The 17,909-nt window shown below is 34.2% G+C and overlaps 1 protein-coding gene across 1 annotated transcript; it reads left to right on the top strand.

Moving 5' to 3' along the window:
- The first annotated feature begins 5,683 nt into the window (after positions 1-5,683).
- On the top strand, positions 5,684-7,978 carry BLOS2 (biogenesis of lysosome organelles complex 1 subunit-like protein). Its single transcript, XM_020379468.3, has 3 exons — positions 5,684-5,843; positions 7,258-7,464; positions 7,556-7,978. Exons 2-3 carry the CDS (start codon positions 7,354-7,356, stop codon positions 7,835-7,837), a joined length of 393 nt encoding a protein of 130 aa, XP_020235057.1. The 5' UTR covers positions 5,684-5,843; positions 7,258-7,353; the 3' UTR covers positions 7,838-7,978.
- Positions 7,979-17,909: the final 9,931 nt, after the last annotated feature.

Raw genomic sequence — 17,909 nt, forward strand, 5'->3', positions numbered from 1 at the left:
AGATGTTTTTTGCTTAAGGAAAGAATTTATTTTGAAATAAAGGATTTGGGAAAAAAAATTGTTTGCCATAGTTTACAAATTGAGTATTTGAATTGAATTTTTGATGCATCAAAGAAGCATGTGTAGGAAAGGTGTAAAAATGTTTTACATCGATAAATCATGCCTATTATACACCTCAATGGCTGTAAGATTACAAGCTGTGAATAAAGATGTTTTCGGACATCAAGAAAATTGTTTTATTAGATTATTTATTTGTGAAATAAACTTGAATGTTGTACACCTGAATTGTTGGTAAATTAAAGAATAAAACTTACATTTCCCCCCTTCAAATAATAAAGTCGCGTTATTCTCATAAATGTTTTTATTATTATTATTATCAAGCCAATTCTTTGAATATCTGAATTTACACTAATTTTATTATTAAAATTATAAATTTTTCATTAATTAATTGTTCAAAAATTTAATTTATCATCAATTCCTGTTCTCTATGTCACTAACTTAATTTTTTCATAAAAAAAATATGGTGGCATTTTAAATCCGCTTTAAATAAAACTTGTAAAATATTAGTATGTAATTAAGAATTTGTTTGAATAAAATTCTTTAAAAATATTTATTTAACTAATTAGTATGTGAATATGAACTTGTAAAATATACATAAATTAATTTTAGTTTATGAAAATTTTTATTTAATTTTTTTCTCCTTAATTTTCTTTTTTTAGAAGAGTTTTCAAATAAGTTTCTCTAAACAAACTATATGTCAATATTTGAGTGGTTAAGTTAACTATGGTAATTTTTTTTTTTAAAATAGTAATGTGATGAGAACTTATTTGGAAGAGATTATAAATATCATTTACAACATATCATATTGTTTTCTCATGTGGAGGATGTTGGTTATGTTTAACAATGTTTTCCCATGATATATATAATTTAATTGTGTACTATAACTTAAAATTATTAAGTTAGAATAATTTCATATTAATTGGTGTAAAAAAAATTCACATAAATTAACCCATATTTTTTTTAATAATAATATAATGATTTCCTAAAAGTTATAAAATAAAACTTGGAATTTATTTTAAGTTTAATGTGGTTATTTTTGGGATAATCATATTATTTTTATCGGATTTGCCAATTCTCTGTTAAAGAATCTAATTAACCAGACCACTTTTAATCCTTTAGTGAGATTTTCCATCCCAATCATATATATATATATATATATATATATATATATATATATATATATATATGACTTGAAGATGAGACATTTTTTAAGAAAATTTAATATAGAATTACTCTAATCAACAACTTATTAATTAACATGATTATTTAAGTTCAAGAAAAAGTTGATAATGTATTAAATTATATATTTTTTTTGTGTGTATTATTATCTTTAGTATTATTTTCTTAAAATAATTATTATGAAAATAAATGAACTTTTCAAATAATATATTTTAAAAAAGGAATATTAATTAATTCTTAAAAGTAGATTTAAAATTTTTAATTATTCATTAATTCATAAAACCAATTTTGATAACAACCTTCTTTTATGTAGGCCTATTTGTTGTCACTCATATTTTGTATTTTTTTAATTTTTAAATCAATTAATAAATAATTGTTTTACTTTTATAATTATTCAAGATTTTTCATACTCTTTAATTATTACTCAGTTATTTATATTTTTTTTGTAAAGATAAGAAAGATTATAAAGATAGTCGAGGATTAAACCTAAATCTTCATGCTTCTAATTATCTCAACATCTCTCCATCCAATCACTAGGCTAACCCTAATGGTCGCCGGTTATTTATATTTAACTTTAATTACTTTTCATCTTTTATTTTATTTTTAAATAAAATATATAGAAAATTTATGCTAATTTTCAAATAAAAAGTACGAAATAAAATACACATTCAATTATTAACTAATAAAAAATCACTAAATTCACTTAGTGGAGTGTTGAGAATAATATACATCATATCCTAAGTCTTAACTTGAGTGCAATCTTTATATACACTAAAAAAAGAAATTATTACTCCCTTTATTTCTTTATTATAATACATAATTTAGAAGATATTAGTGATCTTTTTCAATAATATACCTTACAACTTATATAAAGTATTAATTTTAGTTTTAGTTTTTTTTTGTCCCCAATTAAAATAGTAAGAATATGTGCTTCTTTTTCACATTTCTTAAACTCTTTATTGCGATTTATCATTTTTATTGATATTGGTATATAAACTTTTATATAGAATAATTTATCACATTTCTTAGGAAAATTTAATAATAAATAAGAAAACTAAAATTGATAAACCATAATTTTATTTTATGAATTAAATAAAATAAAGTATCGTAACTATTTTTTATTAATAAGTGTGATTAGGTTAAAAATGTTTTATATCTATATCTTCTATAATTTATAACATATAATAAAGGGGGTTGCTCCATTTAGTGTACACATTTTTTTACAATTTTATCCTTAAATTTTTAAATAATAAAAAATAATATTAAAAATTAAGTATTCTTACAAAAATAAAACTGTAATGGTCATGGCCGTCACCACACACCACTAGAACATATACCAAAATAGTATAATAAGAAAATATATACATCTATCCAACCATAAAGGCTCAATAAGCCAAATAAATATATACAATGCCAACAAAATGCTACTCCAAGATAGCCAACAAAAAGATCATCTAGTCCATCTCTTACCATTAAGTGGCCTCCAATAGCTCACAACAATCTATCCCTGCCATGCTCCCATACATAGTATGATCATTGTAGTTCACACCACATGGAAACTTGTAAAGGTAAGCTAGTGAAAAGAATCAACATATATATAAGCAACTTACAACACAACAACATTATCATCATCCTCAACGGTTCAACATGTAACACATAAATAACACACAACTCAACCATAGCTTCACAACACAACAACATATATACAACTTACATCAACACAAATCAACTCATCAACAATTTATGCGTCATCACGCATTACAAATCAGAGATCTCCTACAACATAGGTGAGCAGTCTAAGTGGCTAGGTCCTACCGAACCAACAACACAGAACCTTTTTGGGCTTGCTAGGTAAACAACAAATTTGGATAAAAATATACAACACGATAAAAATTTCTCAAACTTTGCCACTTAAACAAGGAAGTATAATACTATGTCAACATAGGACAACTAGGTTTAGGCCTACCACGACATTAGTTAGCTTAACTAAGCCACTTATGAGATTAGCCTACTGACTATCCTCCAAATACTACAATCCTCCGATACTCAATTAAGAACTAAGTTCTCGACTTCGTACTTTACTCGAATTGGTCGCTTGTAATCGGTATAGCTCGACCTGGCCCCTATACCGTGGTCATTTTATACACGTGTGCCTCGACCTTGCCCACACATGGGATCAACTAAGTCCTAGAGGAGAACAACACATCACCCACTTTAAGAGACAACTTCCCAAGTAGGGTTTTTCAACAAATTAGGCTCTCACAGCACCATAACTATCTCAATCCACACAATGGGATGACAACCTCAAAAACATCTTCTCTAGTCCTAGTGATCAATAACTCATCATCACAACACGATCAACACACTTTTCAACTCATCATCTCAATCAACTTTCAACTTGAACAACACAATCAACTCACAACTTTGACAACACAATTTATCAGCACAACAACTCATCAACATTGTTTAACAACACATTTTAACAACACAACAACTTATTTTAACTTTAAACAACACAATTATCATCTCATTAGCTCAACTATCAACTCATTTCAACTTTAAACAACACAGTCAACTCAACATCTCAATAGTTCAATTCACAATTTATAACTCAACTGTCACAAATTAATATCTTTTCAACACATAGTACAACATACAACTCTCATCTAACAAGTTAGCAACATAGTCTACTAATAACTTTTGTATCGCCTCAACACCTCTATACACTTCACATCATACTTCTCAAACTCACAACATTATCATCATGTACTTCACAACTCTCAACTAGATCATCTCATCATATTTCACAAAATATAAATAATCAACACATAACATAAAACAATTTTAACAACTTAATTTCAACATGCTTCAACAATATCATATGTTCAACATATAATAGATCAACACACAACTCATAAACAACTTCACAACATACAACATATTCAACACATAATACAACTCACCCATCATGTTTACCACTCATCTATCATGTCAACTTACACAACATATACAACATGAATTAACCTAAGCACCCAAACAACTTTCAACTTAACCAAATCACTCCTTGTGAAATGGCAACCTTCACATAAACTGCGTATCGGGAGTTATACTACTCCTATCATGCTTATCCTTATCTCATATGAAAGATAAGAAGACTTCCTACAACTCTTATGAAGATATCAAGTCCTAATTCCATCATCTACGCTGTTAAAAATTATAAAAACTGCAACAGCTATAACCAATGTTGACAACTTGACCCCTACTTACTAAAATAGTCATATATAGAGTTCTAGACCTCCTTTTTGGGTGATTCCAACACTATTGGAAAGCTAAGATCCAATGCTACAACTTTCATGAAGACCACAAAGTCAAATTCTGAAAGCACAAAATCGCTCAGTGCCTCCAAAGGGCTCAACTCTTTGCCTCCAAGAATTCTCCCCTGGCATGCGGCCCCCAAAGGGCTCAACCCTTTCCAAGGGCTCAACCGATTCACCAAGAGCTCAGCCGTTCCCAACGACTCAGCCCTTTGCCTCCTAGGAATGCTCCCCTTACACGTGGCCCCCAAAGTGCTCAACTCTTTCAAAGGGCTCAACCGTTGATGATAGAAACACTTAGGTTCTTCACCATTTTCACCAAAATCAGACATGCAAATGCACTCAATCCATATAAAACACCAATACAAGAAGATCCAACACATGAAATCATCAATTTTCAGCACACAACACAACATGCAACTCAACAATCCTCAAAATTACCACATACAAACTCCCTAGCTTCCCTTACCTTAGAGAAGAAGAATCCGAGCTTCGGGGAATAAGAGAACAAGCTTCCACACGACTTTGGGTTTTTCCCAAACTTCAAGCTCTCTGACACCAAAAGCTCAGTTTCTCCTCAGCTCAATCTTTAGAAAACAAGGAAAAGGGGAGAAAGATTTCGTTTCAACCAAGGACAAAGAAATGAATAAGGAAACATGAGCGAGGAAAGGAAGAAAGAGAAGGAATAGAAATGAGAAGGAGAGGAGCAACACGTGTGGGTCTTACAAAAAACTCAAATTCAAAGTCTTTATGTTTGAAAACCAAATGCAAAATCAATTAATATATCAAATATCGATAATTTTTAAATATTTTTATTAAATAAAATATTGATACATAAAATGTTTCGACACCATTAACCTATTATATGGGAAATACCGATGTATGTAATAATTTTTTATTTTTATTTTTTATTAGACCATTATATCTCTCAAATATTAAAGAAATATAACTTTTCATATTAGGTATCAAATTGTTTTTGTCCTTACTTTTTAATATATCATTATATTTATCACGTATTGAAAAATATAGTTTTTTTTATAACATTATGAATAATCACTCACAAATATATAATATTTTATGAGTGTAACTAATAAAATAATACATTAAAACGATAATTAAAATGAAACAAAATATAGTTGCCAAAACATGGGACAAAAAGGGAAAGGAGGAGAAACCGGCGTAACTGAGGTGCATCGACGAAGTAGAGGCAAAACCTACATAGGTTGCTTCGATACCAGTATGCTTCCAATTGCACTGCTTTCATCCCATCAGAGTTAAGCTTTCGATTTGGTGAGTTATGGCCCTTTTCCTTGTATTGCACAGTCTAATTCATTTTTGCCTTTGGTGACAGTAATTGAAAACCCCTTTGGTTTCTACATTCATTTCCCTCTGTTTGATGAATTGGGTCCATAGGGAGACATGTTATTCAGTGATTGAATTGAATTGGAACTGAATATTTTCCCTTCATCTGGAATTACTGATTTTCGTTTCAGATTGCGGGGTTTCCAGGCTTTAGTTTCTGGTTCTAATTTGTGGCTTGTTTTTCTGCTTAAATTATTTGTTTCTTACTTTCTTTGAAAAAAGTGAGCGATTCCAATTAGCATTCATTTATTATAGTCTACTTGTCAGTTTAATCAGCTGGGCTCAAAGAAAGTTTTGATTTTTCTAACGAATTTGGTAAATGTTCAGTCTGGGTTTTGTTCCATTTCTCGAAGAAGCTCTGCCAAGGCCACAGATAAGATGATTTTGATTATTAGAGAAAGATGTATTTTTTTTATAAGGATTTTTCACTTGATTTCTCATGGTTTTGTGTTTAGTACTTGGATATTTTATTATCATACATACTCTGAAATTTCTCTGCCAAAGGTGCCATACACAAGATAAGTGTACTATCCTATTGAGTTTAACCTATATCATTATCACAATTCCGAATGAGCTTATGAACATCTCATGTTGAGATTGATTATTGTAAGGCTATATAAATGATATGGGAGAGTGGCAGTTGTTTTGGATTATGTGGTGTGATTTAATTTTTTAGGTGCATGTGCTCTCCTTCCTTGGGTAGTTCTAGGTGTTGCCCTCGCACACCACGCTTAAACTTTTCCAGTCACTTATGAGTGAGGCTCTATACCCGAGCCTGAGTGCAACATAGGAGGAAGTGAGAGGTTGTTATTTTTTAGGGGTAGATATTTTAGGTCCGCTTCCTGTTTGGTTATCATAAGAACCTTATTTTGAGTGTGACTCTCATGTGGATATCCACATTTCGAATCTGTTTCCTTTTTGTGGCTAACATTTTGAGAAGAGTACTTGACTCCACGGACCATTTATTGGAAAGATAGTCGAGCTACCCAAGAGAGCCTTCACAAACTACAGGACCAATAAACTTTTATGTTAGAAATCCTTTATTCGTAGGTAAAACCCAATTTAGGACAAGGGGCATCCTTAGCATCTTAATGTTCACTAGACTTGATGATTTCATGAACAGAAATTATTTCTTGTATTGTCAATTGTGACTTTTTGAATGATGTTTAAATTTAAGGTGAGAAAAATTAGGGGAAACCGGATAAGTTTTGGCAGAAGAATGGCGGTCTTTGGCACAATCCCTTCAATACTGAGACTCGTATCCAATTTATGAGAAGACTGAATTAGTGTTTGATTTCTGAGCTTGCAATTACATTGGGTTTTTGTTTTTAAATGACTGCAGTTTGGACCTGAAAAACTACACTTGGTTTGATTGTCACCTCGGGTCGCACAGTTATTACTACCCTTCTCCTGTGAATTGTCAAACATATGCTCTAACATGGATAACAAGAAGAAAGATGAACCCCAAGATCGGAAACCTGATGAACTTGCTGAGTCGCTTGATGACCTATTCAGTAGCATTTCCACCATGATCAAATCAGAGCTTCAGGTTAGACCCCTTCCCTCTTTGAAATCCTAATCCTCACCTGTTCAATGGACACTTCGTGAATTTAAATGTGGCATTGTTTGGAACTTAATAGGGGACTAATAATCACCTAGAACTGTTGGAGAAGATGAATGTGAGGGTAGCAGAAGAGTACAAAGGGTTTGGTGATTTGGCTTCAGGGTTGAGAGTATTTGTGGAGCAGTTGAAATGCAAGAGTGGTAGCTTTAATGAGTATGTTGAGCAGATTGATAACATTGAGAAGCAGGTGACTGAGTTTGAAGCTGTGATCTCTATGCTTGAAAGATATGTGGCTTTATTGGAATCGAGAGTGCAATCTGAGTACCAAACCAAAATCCATCTTCCTAATCAACAATAATGTACAAATTTTACTTTTCATGATGAACATTTGCCTTGTTTCCTACTTAGTGAATGAATTCCTAGATTTACAAACTTTATTGATCTATATATTTATGAAGCATTTAATAAAAAGGATGGAAACTGGAAAATACACATTAAATCACTTGTCTGATCTTTGGTGACTTCTTATAATTAGGGGTATTTATGGGTATGGTTAACCATGAAACCGACAAAAATTGACTCAATTACTAATAGTGTGTTTGAAAATCCATTTGGAACTTCGTAAACTTAAAATCCCATTTTTTGAAGCTGCCAACGTAGAAGGAATGGATGAGGTGGATGGACATTTCATTCACCAAACAGAATACCAAAAATGCACTGGATATTTTGGTCAAATTCAACCTAACCATTTTAGACACATTCATGGATGGGTTTTGATTTAGAACTTGTGAACCCGATCCGTGTATGTCATATTATTAAATTTATTTCATACATATATATAATATAATATTTATGTTAAATTAAAAAGTAGAAAAGGGCCTTAGACCACTTCTTTCATAGATGATAAATTATTTATTCTTATAGTTTTTGCAATGTTTCTCAATCAGTATTATGGTTTCCTCATGTGAGCATTTTTTTTTTATCATAATCAGTTAGATTATACATGCTAATTTAGTTATTATTATTATTATTATTATTATTATTTATTTATTTATTTTTTTTATAATGTTTTTCCAAACATGATTGCATTAGCTATCATGTATATTTAAGATGCTTCTAATTGAGGAATATTAGATTCCAACCTGGTTTGAAATCAAACATGGCAAACTTGTGCGTACTTTCTCCAAATATTGTTCCTGAGATAAGAACAACTCCCTTTGCTGCCTTTCTCTAAAAATATCCACTCCAAGGATCTTCTGAGCCTTCCCAAGGTCTTTTTTTTTTCAATCTCCTTACTAAGGTGAACTTTAACCTCGTTTATCACCTCAATGTCTTGGTTGACAATTAACATATCATCACTGTACAACAAGTAAAGGTACGTATTACCAACCAATGTTTTAAAATAGACACAACTATCGTAATTGCAACTAGTGAAACCACCCTTGTGAAAAAAATCACCAAACCTCTTATTCCGTTACCTTGATTGTTGCAGTCCATATAAAGACTTTCTTAACAGACACACTTTTTCTTCTTGCCCTTCCTAAACAAAGCCATGTGTTGTTTCATGAGTATCTGATTCTCAAGGTTTTCTCGGAGGAATGTTGTTTTAACATCCATCTATTTCAGCTCAAGATCTTCTTAGAATAGTGGATTAAAACCTAATTCAACCCTACAAAACCGGCTTGTAAGGTGAGAGATGTTTTCCACTTATATACTATTTAATTGCCTAATCTCTAGTCGTTGTGGGACTTAGGCCTTTCCCAATATACCCCCTCACGTCCAGTACTATTGGGCTTGGTACGTGGATAAATGGTAGGTGGCCCTTTTGCGGGACTTGAATACACCCCTTCATACCCATAGTTAGAGCTGTCAAAACGGGTAACCCGGCCCGGCCCACCACGAGTTGATCATTTGGTGAGCTAACCCAACCCGGCTCATTTATTAGTGAGCTAAAAAATTTTGGACCCGGCCCGGCCCACCACGGGTTGGTGGGTTAAACGGGTTGGCTCACCAAATTTAAAAAAAATGTAATATGCCGGGGTGGTGCGCTGCGCGGTAGTGCAAGACTGTGAGTGTCCCAGGGTGATGCGTGGCACAAGCAGTCGTGCCAGGACAGCGGTGGTGGGTGGCCCCCAAACGATGTGCACGGTGCGAGGTGGCCCGGGGTGGTGACGTGCGCGGTGGCTTGCGGTGGGCGCGATGGTGCGCGCGGTGGTGTGCGCGGTGGTGTGCGCGGTGGCTCACGATGCACGCGATGGTGCTTGATAGTTGTGGTGCGACGCGTCGTAGTTGTGGTTCGGTGGCAGCCGTGGTGCGGTGTGGTGTGAGAGGGTGGCTGGAGCTGGCTGCGTTGCGGCGGTGACTGGTGCGGCGTTGATATTGTTCTGAAGTTGAAAGTTAAGGTTTAGGGTTTTGAAATTGAAACCCTATTTCTTGTTGGGCTGCACCTACATTTGGCCCAATAGTTGCTTTTTTTTATTTTTAATTACCTACATTTTGGCCCAATAATTGCTTCTTTTTTTTTTAATTACGGGTTGGTGAGTCAGCCCGGCTCACCACGGGTTCAACCCGGGTGAGCCGGGTTGTTAGTGAGCCGGGTTCAAAATTGGCTCGCACTAAAATTTTCAATTTTTTTTTAGCCCAACCCGGCTCGAACCCGTGGTGGGCCGGGTTGGCTCACCGGGTTGAGCCCATTTTGACAGCTCTACCCATAGTGCATATATCAATGAATGGTGGGTGGTTCATTTTTAAGAATCTAGGATGCTCTAATACCATATTAGAATAGTGGATTAAAGCCTAACTCAACCCTACAAAACCGGCTTGTAAGGTGAGTGGTGTTTTCTACTTATATATTATTTAATTGTCTAATCTCTAGTCGATGTGAGACTTGAGTCTTTCCCAATAGATCTTGCTGTGCAACAATAAATAATATCACTAATCGAGTTGTGTTTAACAACAGGTGAGAAAACTTCAGTGTAGTCAATCCCCTCTTTTTGAATAAATCCTTTTGCTACCTTGTTGGTTCTACTCTTGGTATTCTCTCCTTTCTTTTATACAACCATTTTCATCCAACCACCTTGCTGTTCTTAGGTCTGTCAATCAACTGCTTAGTTTATTCTTATTCTAATGATTGAATCTCTTCAACCATAGCCCACATCCATTCCCTTCTGTGGCTGCTCGTCATAGCTTCAATACAAGTTAGTGACTCATGTTCCTCAGTATCTTAGGGCATGTTTGGATGATATTTTCTAAGTAATTTTGAGAGAGAAAAATATGAAAAAAAATTAGAATAAGTTTTTTTATAAGATAAAATTAGTTTATGCATGAGTTAACAATAAGATTTTAAAGAAACTAATGAAAGTTGACTTCTATAAAATAACTTATGTACCAACTATTTAACATCTCTTTATTTATTTATTTAAATTAATAATTATAATACTAAAAGAAATTAGCATTCATGTAGCACGCGGGTATATATGTAGTCACCACTCATGTAACACGCAGGGTATATATGTAGTCTTCGTTAATTAAAGTCTTGAAAACACATATCAGCAATATCGAGTCCTCAAAAATGCAATAATTGAAGTCTAGAAATTAGAAAAGAATCTTCAACACACAGTCATATTGGATTTCCTTTTTGACATTATATTAAAGAAAACAAACGATTAGGGTGTGTTTGAGAATCAGTTCAATCGAGAATTCAATTAAAATAATAAAAAAATGTATTCACAATTTTTTATTTTTTCAGCATTGAAATGTGTATTTTCAGTTGAACATGATTTCAGAACTATCCAAATACACACTAAAATGCATCATTCATGAAGGTTCACACATAACTTTATTGCTTTTGCAGATAAATATAGCCCCTCAGATTAAGTTAAGACAATACAGTAGTACACTAGCGTGAGACACACAAGTCTTTGCATCCTTAATTTTATAAAATATTTTTCATTTAATTAATATCTCTAAAAGACATGCGACTCTTTACTGTCTCTAAAATATTTTTCATTTAACTAATATTATATTTTTAATAATTTTTATTTTTAATTTCAAGTTTCAATGAGAGAAAATGAAAGAAAAAAATATTTTTAATTGAGATAATATTGACTAACTTTTCTTAACTCCGAAAAAAAAAACTTTCTTAATTATTGTACAAGTTAATTAGTTTTTCTTCCTCCCTCCAATTACGAATATAAAAAATTTAATTTACACTAATTAAGAAAGTTAGTTAACATTGCTTAATTACAGTAATCCTATTTAAAAAATAATCTAATTTCTTAAACTATCAATTTTTGGAATTTGATATTAATAATAAAAAAAATTATTAGAAATATAATACCAATTAGATGAAGGAATATTTTGGAGATAATGAAACTTAGTTGGGATTTACTTGTATTTGAAATCAGTAAATGACTTTTTTTCCACTTATATTCATAACCGATAAGTATAATTTGGTTTGGAGAGAGTACATTATTTGGAGAGAGTACATAACATAATGTAGTATGAAAGAAACCACTAGAATGAATCTAGTAGTGAGAATTGTGATAATATGCATAAGGTATATTCAACATTTTATTCCTATCATTGTAATATTTTTTTATTGATAAAAAAAATTCTGAGTTAAAGATCAACCGAAGCATATACAAAAGGGCATTATGATGTAAAATCCACCAACACGTTTTGCACATAAATTATATCTCTTGTTCACGTACATTTAACTTGAAGCTAGTGAGAACAATTAAAGCAGGGGATGGTCTTTTTAAAGTGATACATGATTATATATAATAATAAAAAATATGTTTCTTTTAGTGCACTGAAGAAATTTTATACAAAATAATATATACACTAACGTCAAAGTTACCTGAAGTCAACCATGAGTTTGATGATCTGCAATGGAAGAAACAATGAGATAAGTAAACATTTCTCATGGACTCAGCTTCATTGAATTGTTCTTTATAAAAGGCCCTAACTAGATTTCAGCACTTCATATTTCACTTGACACATCGCCATTGTACTCTTCAATTTTAATATCCAAAATCATTTCTGCCAAAGCTTGAGCTAATTACAGTATCATGTTTGGTTGTAGGTTTTATCTCTTTTGTGTGGTGACTATTTTATGCATATATATGCCTTGGAGGTTACCATGCAAAGCAGTGCTTGGAGAAAGCAAGCAAGCTCTTCTCAAATTAAAAGATGGTTTCATGGAAGGCATTCTCTATCTTCGTGGAATGGTAAGGATTGTTGCAAATGTAAAGGAATTTCATGCAAGAATTTAACTAGTCATGTAATGAGATTGGATCTCTGATTTTCAATTCTTTCACCATTATTTGTAGCAGACGATTTAAGTTATGTTGATTATGGAATGGATCTAGTAACTTTTAATGATTATGCATCATTGGGAGGTAAGATAGATCCTTCAATATGTGAATTGCAGCATCTCACTTTCTTCTCTTGTAATGACTTAGAAGGTGAGATTCCTAAGTGCATTGGTTCACTTGGTCAATTGATAGAGTTGAAACTTGCACTGAAAGATTTTGTTGGTTTCTTTCCTCATACTATCCGTACCGCTATGCCGAGTTCGAGCTCGGCATCACAGCATGGAGCGACCTCGGATACACGCTAGGCGATGTCAGCCCGACATCCAAATAGGTCATAACTGATCTCAGACCCAAAGCCCAATAAAATCCTAATTCACACTAAGGTATGTGCATTACTTATACAAGACCCATACATCCACAAACACTAACTTTAGCATCAGAGTCTCTTTTGCAGGTACCACCCCTTCCTTGGAACAGCAAACGTACCCAGTGAAGGAGGCTCACCGATCTTACCCAGCAGATCTTCCCCTATGACCGATCTCCGGTAAGAACACTTTCCAATTTGCAAAATCATGACCTTAGGTATAATAATTTGGTTGCAAATTACCTTGAATGAATTTCTCACGTTTCTAATTTGAGATACCTTGGTCTCTCAAATATCAATCTTATTTAGTAGAGTTGTTGAGTGGTTATCATCAATAAGTAAAATCCATAAGGTAGTGGACCTTTATTTAGAAGCTTCTAAGCTCCCTAAGTCAATCATAAATCTGTTGCATATGTGAATTCTTCCACTTCTATGCAAATCCTCAATCTTTCGGAAAATGAATTAAACTCATCAATTCTTTCATGGGTTCTTAATGTTAGCAAAATCCTCACACACTTTGATCTCTCATATAATGATATTGATGGTAGCATAATAAAATCCTTCCAGATTTTTTGCCAAATGAAGATGTTGTTCGTGAGTTCCAATAACTTGTTTGCACAATGACTACTTACCAGAACTGTGTTTTGCACAACATAATTTAGAGGCGTTGGTTTTCGACCACAAACCATTTAATAGTGGGCCACTTCCTATATTTGGACCTTTCCCACAATGAATTTAGTGGGACACTTCCATATACTATTGGACAAGGACAACCTTCTTATATGAAGTTTTTGGTTCTCTCTTCGAATAGGTTGAATGGTATCATTAGTGAAGCACATCTAATAAGCTTATGTAGATTAAAGTTTTTGGATGTGATTCTAAATTCACTTTTGATGCATCTCCGTACACTACGTATCGGCTCGGCCAAGCGCCGACCAAGTAAGGTAACCGAGTAAGCATTTGTTGGCCTGGTCAACAGCCGAGGACGTGCAACTTCCCAAGCCTTAGCCTGTCGGCTCGGCGATATGCCGAAAGGTTAAACGGATTATAGTACAAATCACAGTTAACAAGGATAAGCGCATGATTAAGACATGATTAGCTGATTACCATTGTATTACCTAATTTGGTAAGTGTCAGAAAAGGCCCACCATGGTCAGGCCCATAGTCAGGCCCATGTCAGGTATTATAAATAGGTCGCACGTAACGAGGTACGTCACTGTTCATTATTTACCCTAGAAAATCGTGCTTGTCCTGACTTGAGCGTCGGAGTGCCTTTTGCAGGTACCTCCCCCCCTTCCGAAGTATTTACCTGAAGCTCCTGTTCGGCCCTTCCCCACAGAAGATTACGAGTGTACCCTCAGGCAGGTACATTTTGGCGCCCACCGTGGGGCCGAACCGATAGCTGTGAAGAGACTTTTTGAAGACATTATGGCAAAGACAAGAAGAACTAACCTTGAAGACCACCAGTCCGAAGATGAGCACCCGTCCGGGGCAGACAATGCCGAGACGGTAGAGGAGACAAACTTGACCGACATGGTGCACCAAATGAAGGAAGACATGGCCGCCATGAAACAGCAACGGGAGAGAGATGCTGCCGAGATGGCTGCGTTGCGAGAGGAGAATGCCGCCCTCAAAAATCAGTACCAGGATCCCACATGGAAACCCTCTGAGACGACCCACACTCAGGGGTCTTTCCACTCGCAAGACCATCACACCTCTATCCCTCACACTTCTGTTGCTGCCCCAGGCGTACATGCTTCGGTCGGTTGGCCGATACAACCAATGCCGGCCGGAGCACACCGACACCCCTTCACACCAAACATTATGCAGTCGTCACTCCTGGACCATTGGAAATCCTTACCACTCGACAAGTATGACGGTACAACCGACCCAGATGAGCACGTGGATGTGTTCTTAACTCAGGTTACTCTGAGCACTACTGATGATGCCGCCTTGTACCGAATCTTCCCAACGTCATTAATGTTGAGCTTAGGAGAGCTTAAAGAGTTTTGATGATCACAACATGAGAACAACAACTTGGAGCACAAAAACAAAGTCAAAGAAGAGTCAAGAAAATGCTATGAGTTGGAGCTATGTAATAGAACTTAGGATATAAATTGTTGTGAATGTGTTTCTATATTTTGTGTGCTTAGTATGCTTTGTGCATAATCAAATCTTATCTAAACCAAGTAGAGAGTATATGATGATGAGTTAAGAACATTGGAAAGTTATTTTGAGTCTTAAAATGAAGTTTTAAGAACTAACTCAAAATAATCGATTATTGTTAAATATAATCGATTATTTCAGCAAATAGGCTAAGTGGAATGCCTTGCTGTAATAATCGATTATTTGTCGAAATAATCGATTATCCCAGGAACAACTCTCTGGAATAATCGATTATCCAGCTAAATAATCGATTATATTGTTCTTGGTTGATTTCCAGAAAATCTGAAGAACAAAATAATCGATTATTCTTTAAAATAATCGATTATCCGTGTCTGAAACTTTTATAAATAGTTTGAACTTTGAGAAACTTCAGACATGAGTTAGAACTGATAATCAATTTGTGAAAAATGTTTTTGTGAGTCTTTGTGACATCTTGGAGAGTTTTCTTTGTGAAATCCAAGAGTGAAAACGTTTGTGAAAAGCTTTGGTAGAAGATCATCATCATCATAATCTTGAAAGGGGAAGATAAAGATTTGTTCAAGAATTCCAGGTGAATTCGTTCCTTTTATTCTTTGTGAATCTTTGTGGAAAATCTTGAGAAGGGTTTCTCAAGTGGTAAGGTTTCTTGTAGTGGGTTCTACAAGGGGTACTTTCTTGGGGTCAAGAAAGTGGTTATCTTTAGTATAGAAGTATATGCATGTGTGTTTGCTTGTAAACCTTCTTGATTAAAGATAGTGGAACAAATCTTAATCAGGTGTTGATTAAGGACTGGATGTAGGTCACATGTGGAGTGGCTGAACCAGTATAAAAGACTTGTGCAATCTTCTTCAACCTTATCTCTTACTTTAAGTAATTGCTTAATTGAATATTAAAGAAGATAAAACTTGATTAACTAGTGTATGTGAATCTTGATGGTTTAAACCTGTAATTGAACATTATTGTTGAACCTCATTATGTTGTAATCAAGTAAGCACATTGCATTCATATTCTCATAACAAGTCTTTAGGAGGGCTTCGTTTGGAAATTCTGTCATAGAAAAGTTTTGATTGAAATTAAGATCCAAAATACTCTGATAAATTTTTAAAGGGTCATTGAATTCAATTCACCCCCCCTCTTGGATTGTGCCATTCTTTTCTATCAATTGGTATCTAGAGCAAGGTTCTTGAGAGTTATTCAAGATTTTAAAAATGGCCAACAACAACCTACCCTATGGTGAGGGTGTGTCTATTCATAGACCTCCTGTTTTCAATGGTGAAAACTATGTTTATTGGAAAATTAGGATGAAAATTTTCATTGAAGCTATTGATATTGCTGTATGGGATGCTATAGAAAATGGACCCTATATACCTATGAAAAAAGATGATGATGGTGAGCTTAAGGAAAAACATTGGAGTGAGTGGAGTGATGAGGAAAAGAGAAGAGCCCAACATGATAAGAGAGCCAAAAACATTATAACATCTGCATTGTCTATTGATGAATTTTTTAGAATTTCACAATGCATATCTGCTAAAGAAATGTGGGATACTTTGCAAGTCACTCATGAAGGAACAAGTGATGTAAAGAGATCAAGAAAGCATACTCTCATAAGAGAATATGAGCTGTTTAGAATGCAAAATGGTGAATCTATTTCTGATTTTCAAAAGAGATTTACACACTTGATAAATCACCTTGTTGACCTTGGCAGGAAATTTGAGAAGGAAGAGCTGAATTTAAAAGTGCTGCAATGTTTGGACAGATCATGGCAAGCAAAGGTGATAGCCATTGAAGAATCAAAGGATTTGACCTCCTTGTCATTAGCTACTCTCTTTGGGAAGTTGAGGGAGCATGAGCAAAAGCTGCACATATTTGATGAACATGAGCAGCAAGATAAGAAAGGCAAAGGAGTGTCATTGAAAGCCTTGAAATCTGCCAAAGGTAAAGAGGTGTGTGAAGAAACAAGCTCCGATGATTCCGAAACCGAGAACTTCAATCTGCTGGTAAAGAAGTTCAGAAAGTTCATGAGAAGAAAGAAGAATTCCCCCTACAAATTCAATAAGAAGTCAAACAAGAAAGAGGAAGCAAGCACATCCTCCTTTAATTGCTTTGAATGTGGAAAACCGGGACACATGAAAGCTGAGTGTCCAAATCTCTTGAAGAAGCAACAAGAGGAGAAGAAATTTAAGAAAAATGGAAAAGGGAAGAGAGCCTACATTGCTTGGGAAGATAATGACTCAAGCACATCAAGTGATGAATCTGAATGTGAGGAGAACAACCTGTGCTTGATGGCTGGAATTGACCATGACACAATTGTAAGTGACTCTGACCTTGAATCCAATCCGGATTATGATCAGCTTCAAGAAGCTTTTATACAAATTCATGAAGAAGCTGTCAAATTAGGTGCCTTAAATTCAAAGTTGAAAAACAAGCTGAAATGGTATGAAAATGCTTTAATTGAAGCTGAACAAGAGCTTGAAGATTTGAAGCATGAGCATGAAAATCTTCAAACTATGTTTAACTTTAGTGAAGCTCACTCCTCAAAAGATGGTTGTGAACATTGCAAAATTTTTGAAAAAGAAAATGCTGATTTAAAATCTACACTTGCA

The sequence above is a fragment of the Cajanus cajan genome, chromosome 2 (assembly GCF_000230855.2).
Source record: "Cajanus cajan strain Asha chromosome 2, NIPB_CcT2T_4, whole genome shotgun sequence".
Taxonomy (NCBI): domain Eukaryota; kingdom Viridiplantae; phylum Streptophyta; class Magnoliopsida; order Fabales; family Fabaceae; genus Cajanus; species Cajanus cajan.

Bases quoted from the DNA above. Each gene is read 5' to 3' on its own strand.
- BLOS2 (XM_020379468.3), top strand. From the start codon at position 7,354: ATGGATAACAAGAAGAAAGATGAACCCCAAGATCGGAAACCTGATGAA. The intron at 7,465-7,555 runs GTTAGACCCCTT...GGAACTTAATAG, and splicing joins TGATCAAATCAGAGCTTCAG to GGGACTAATAATCACCTAGA.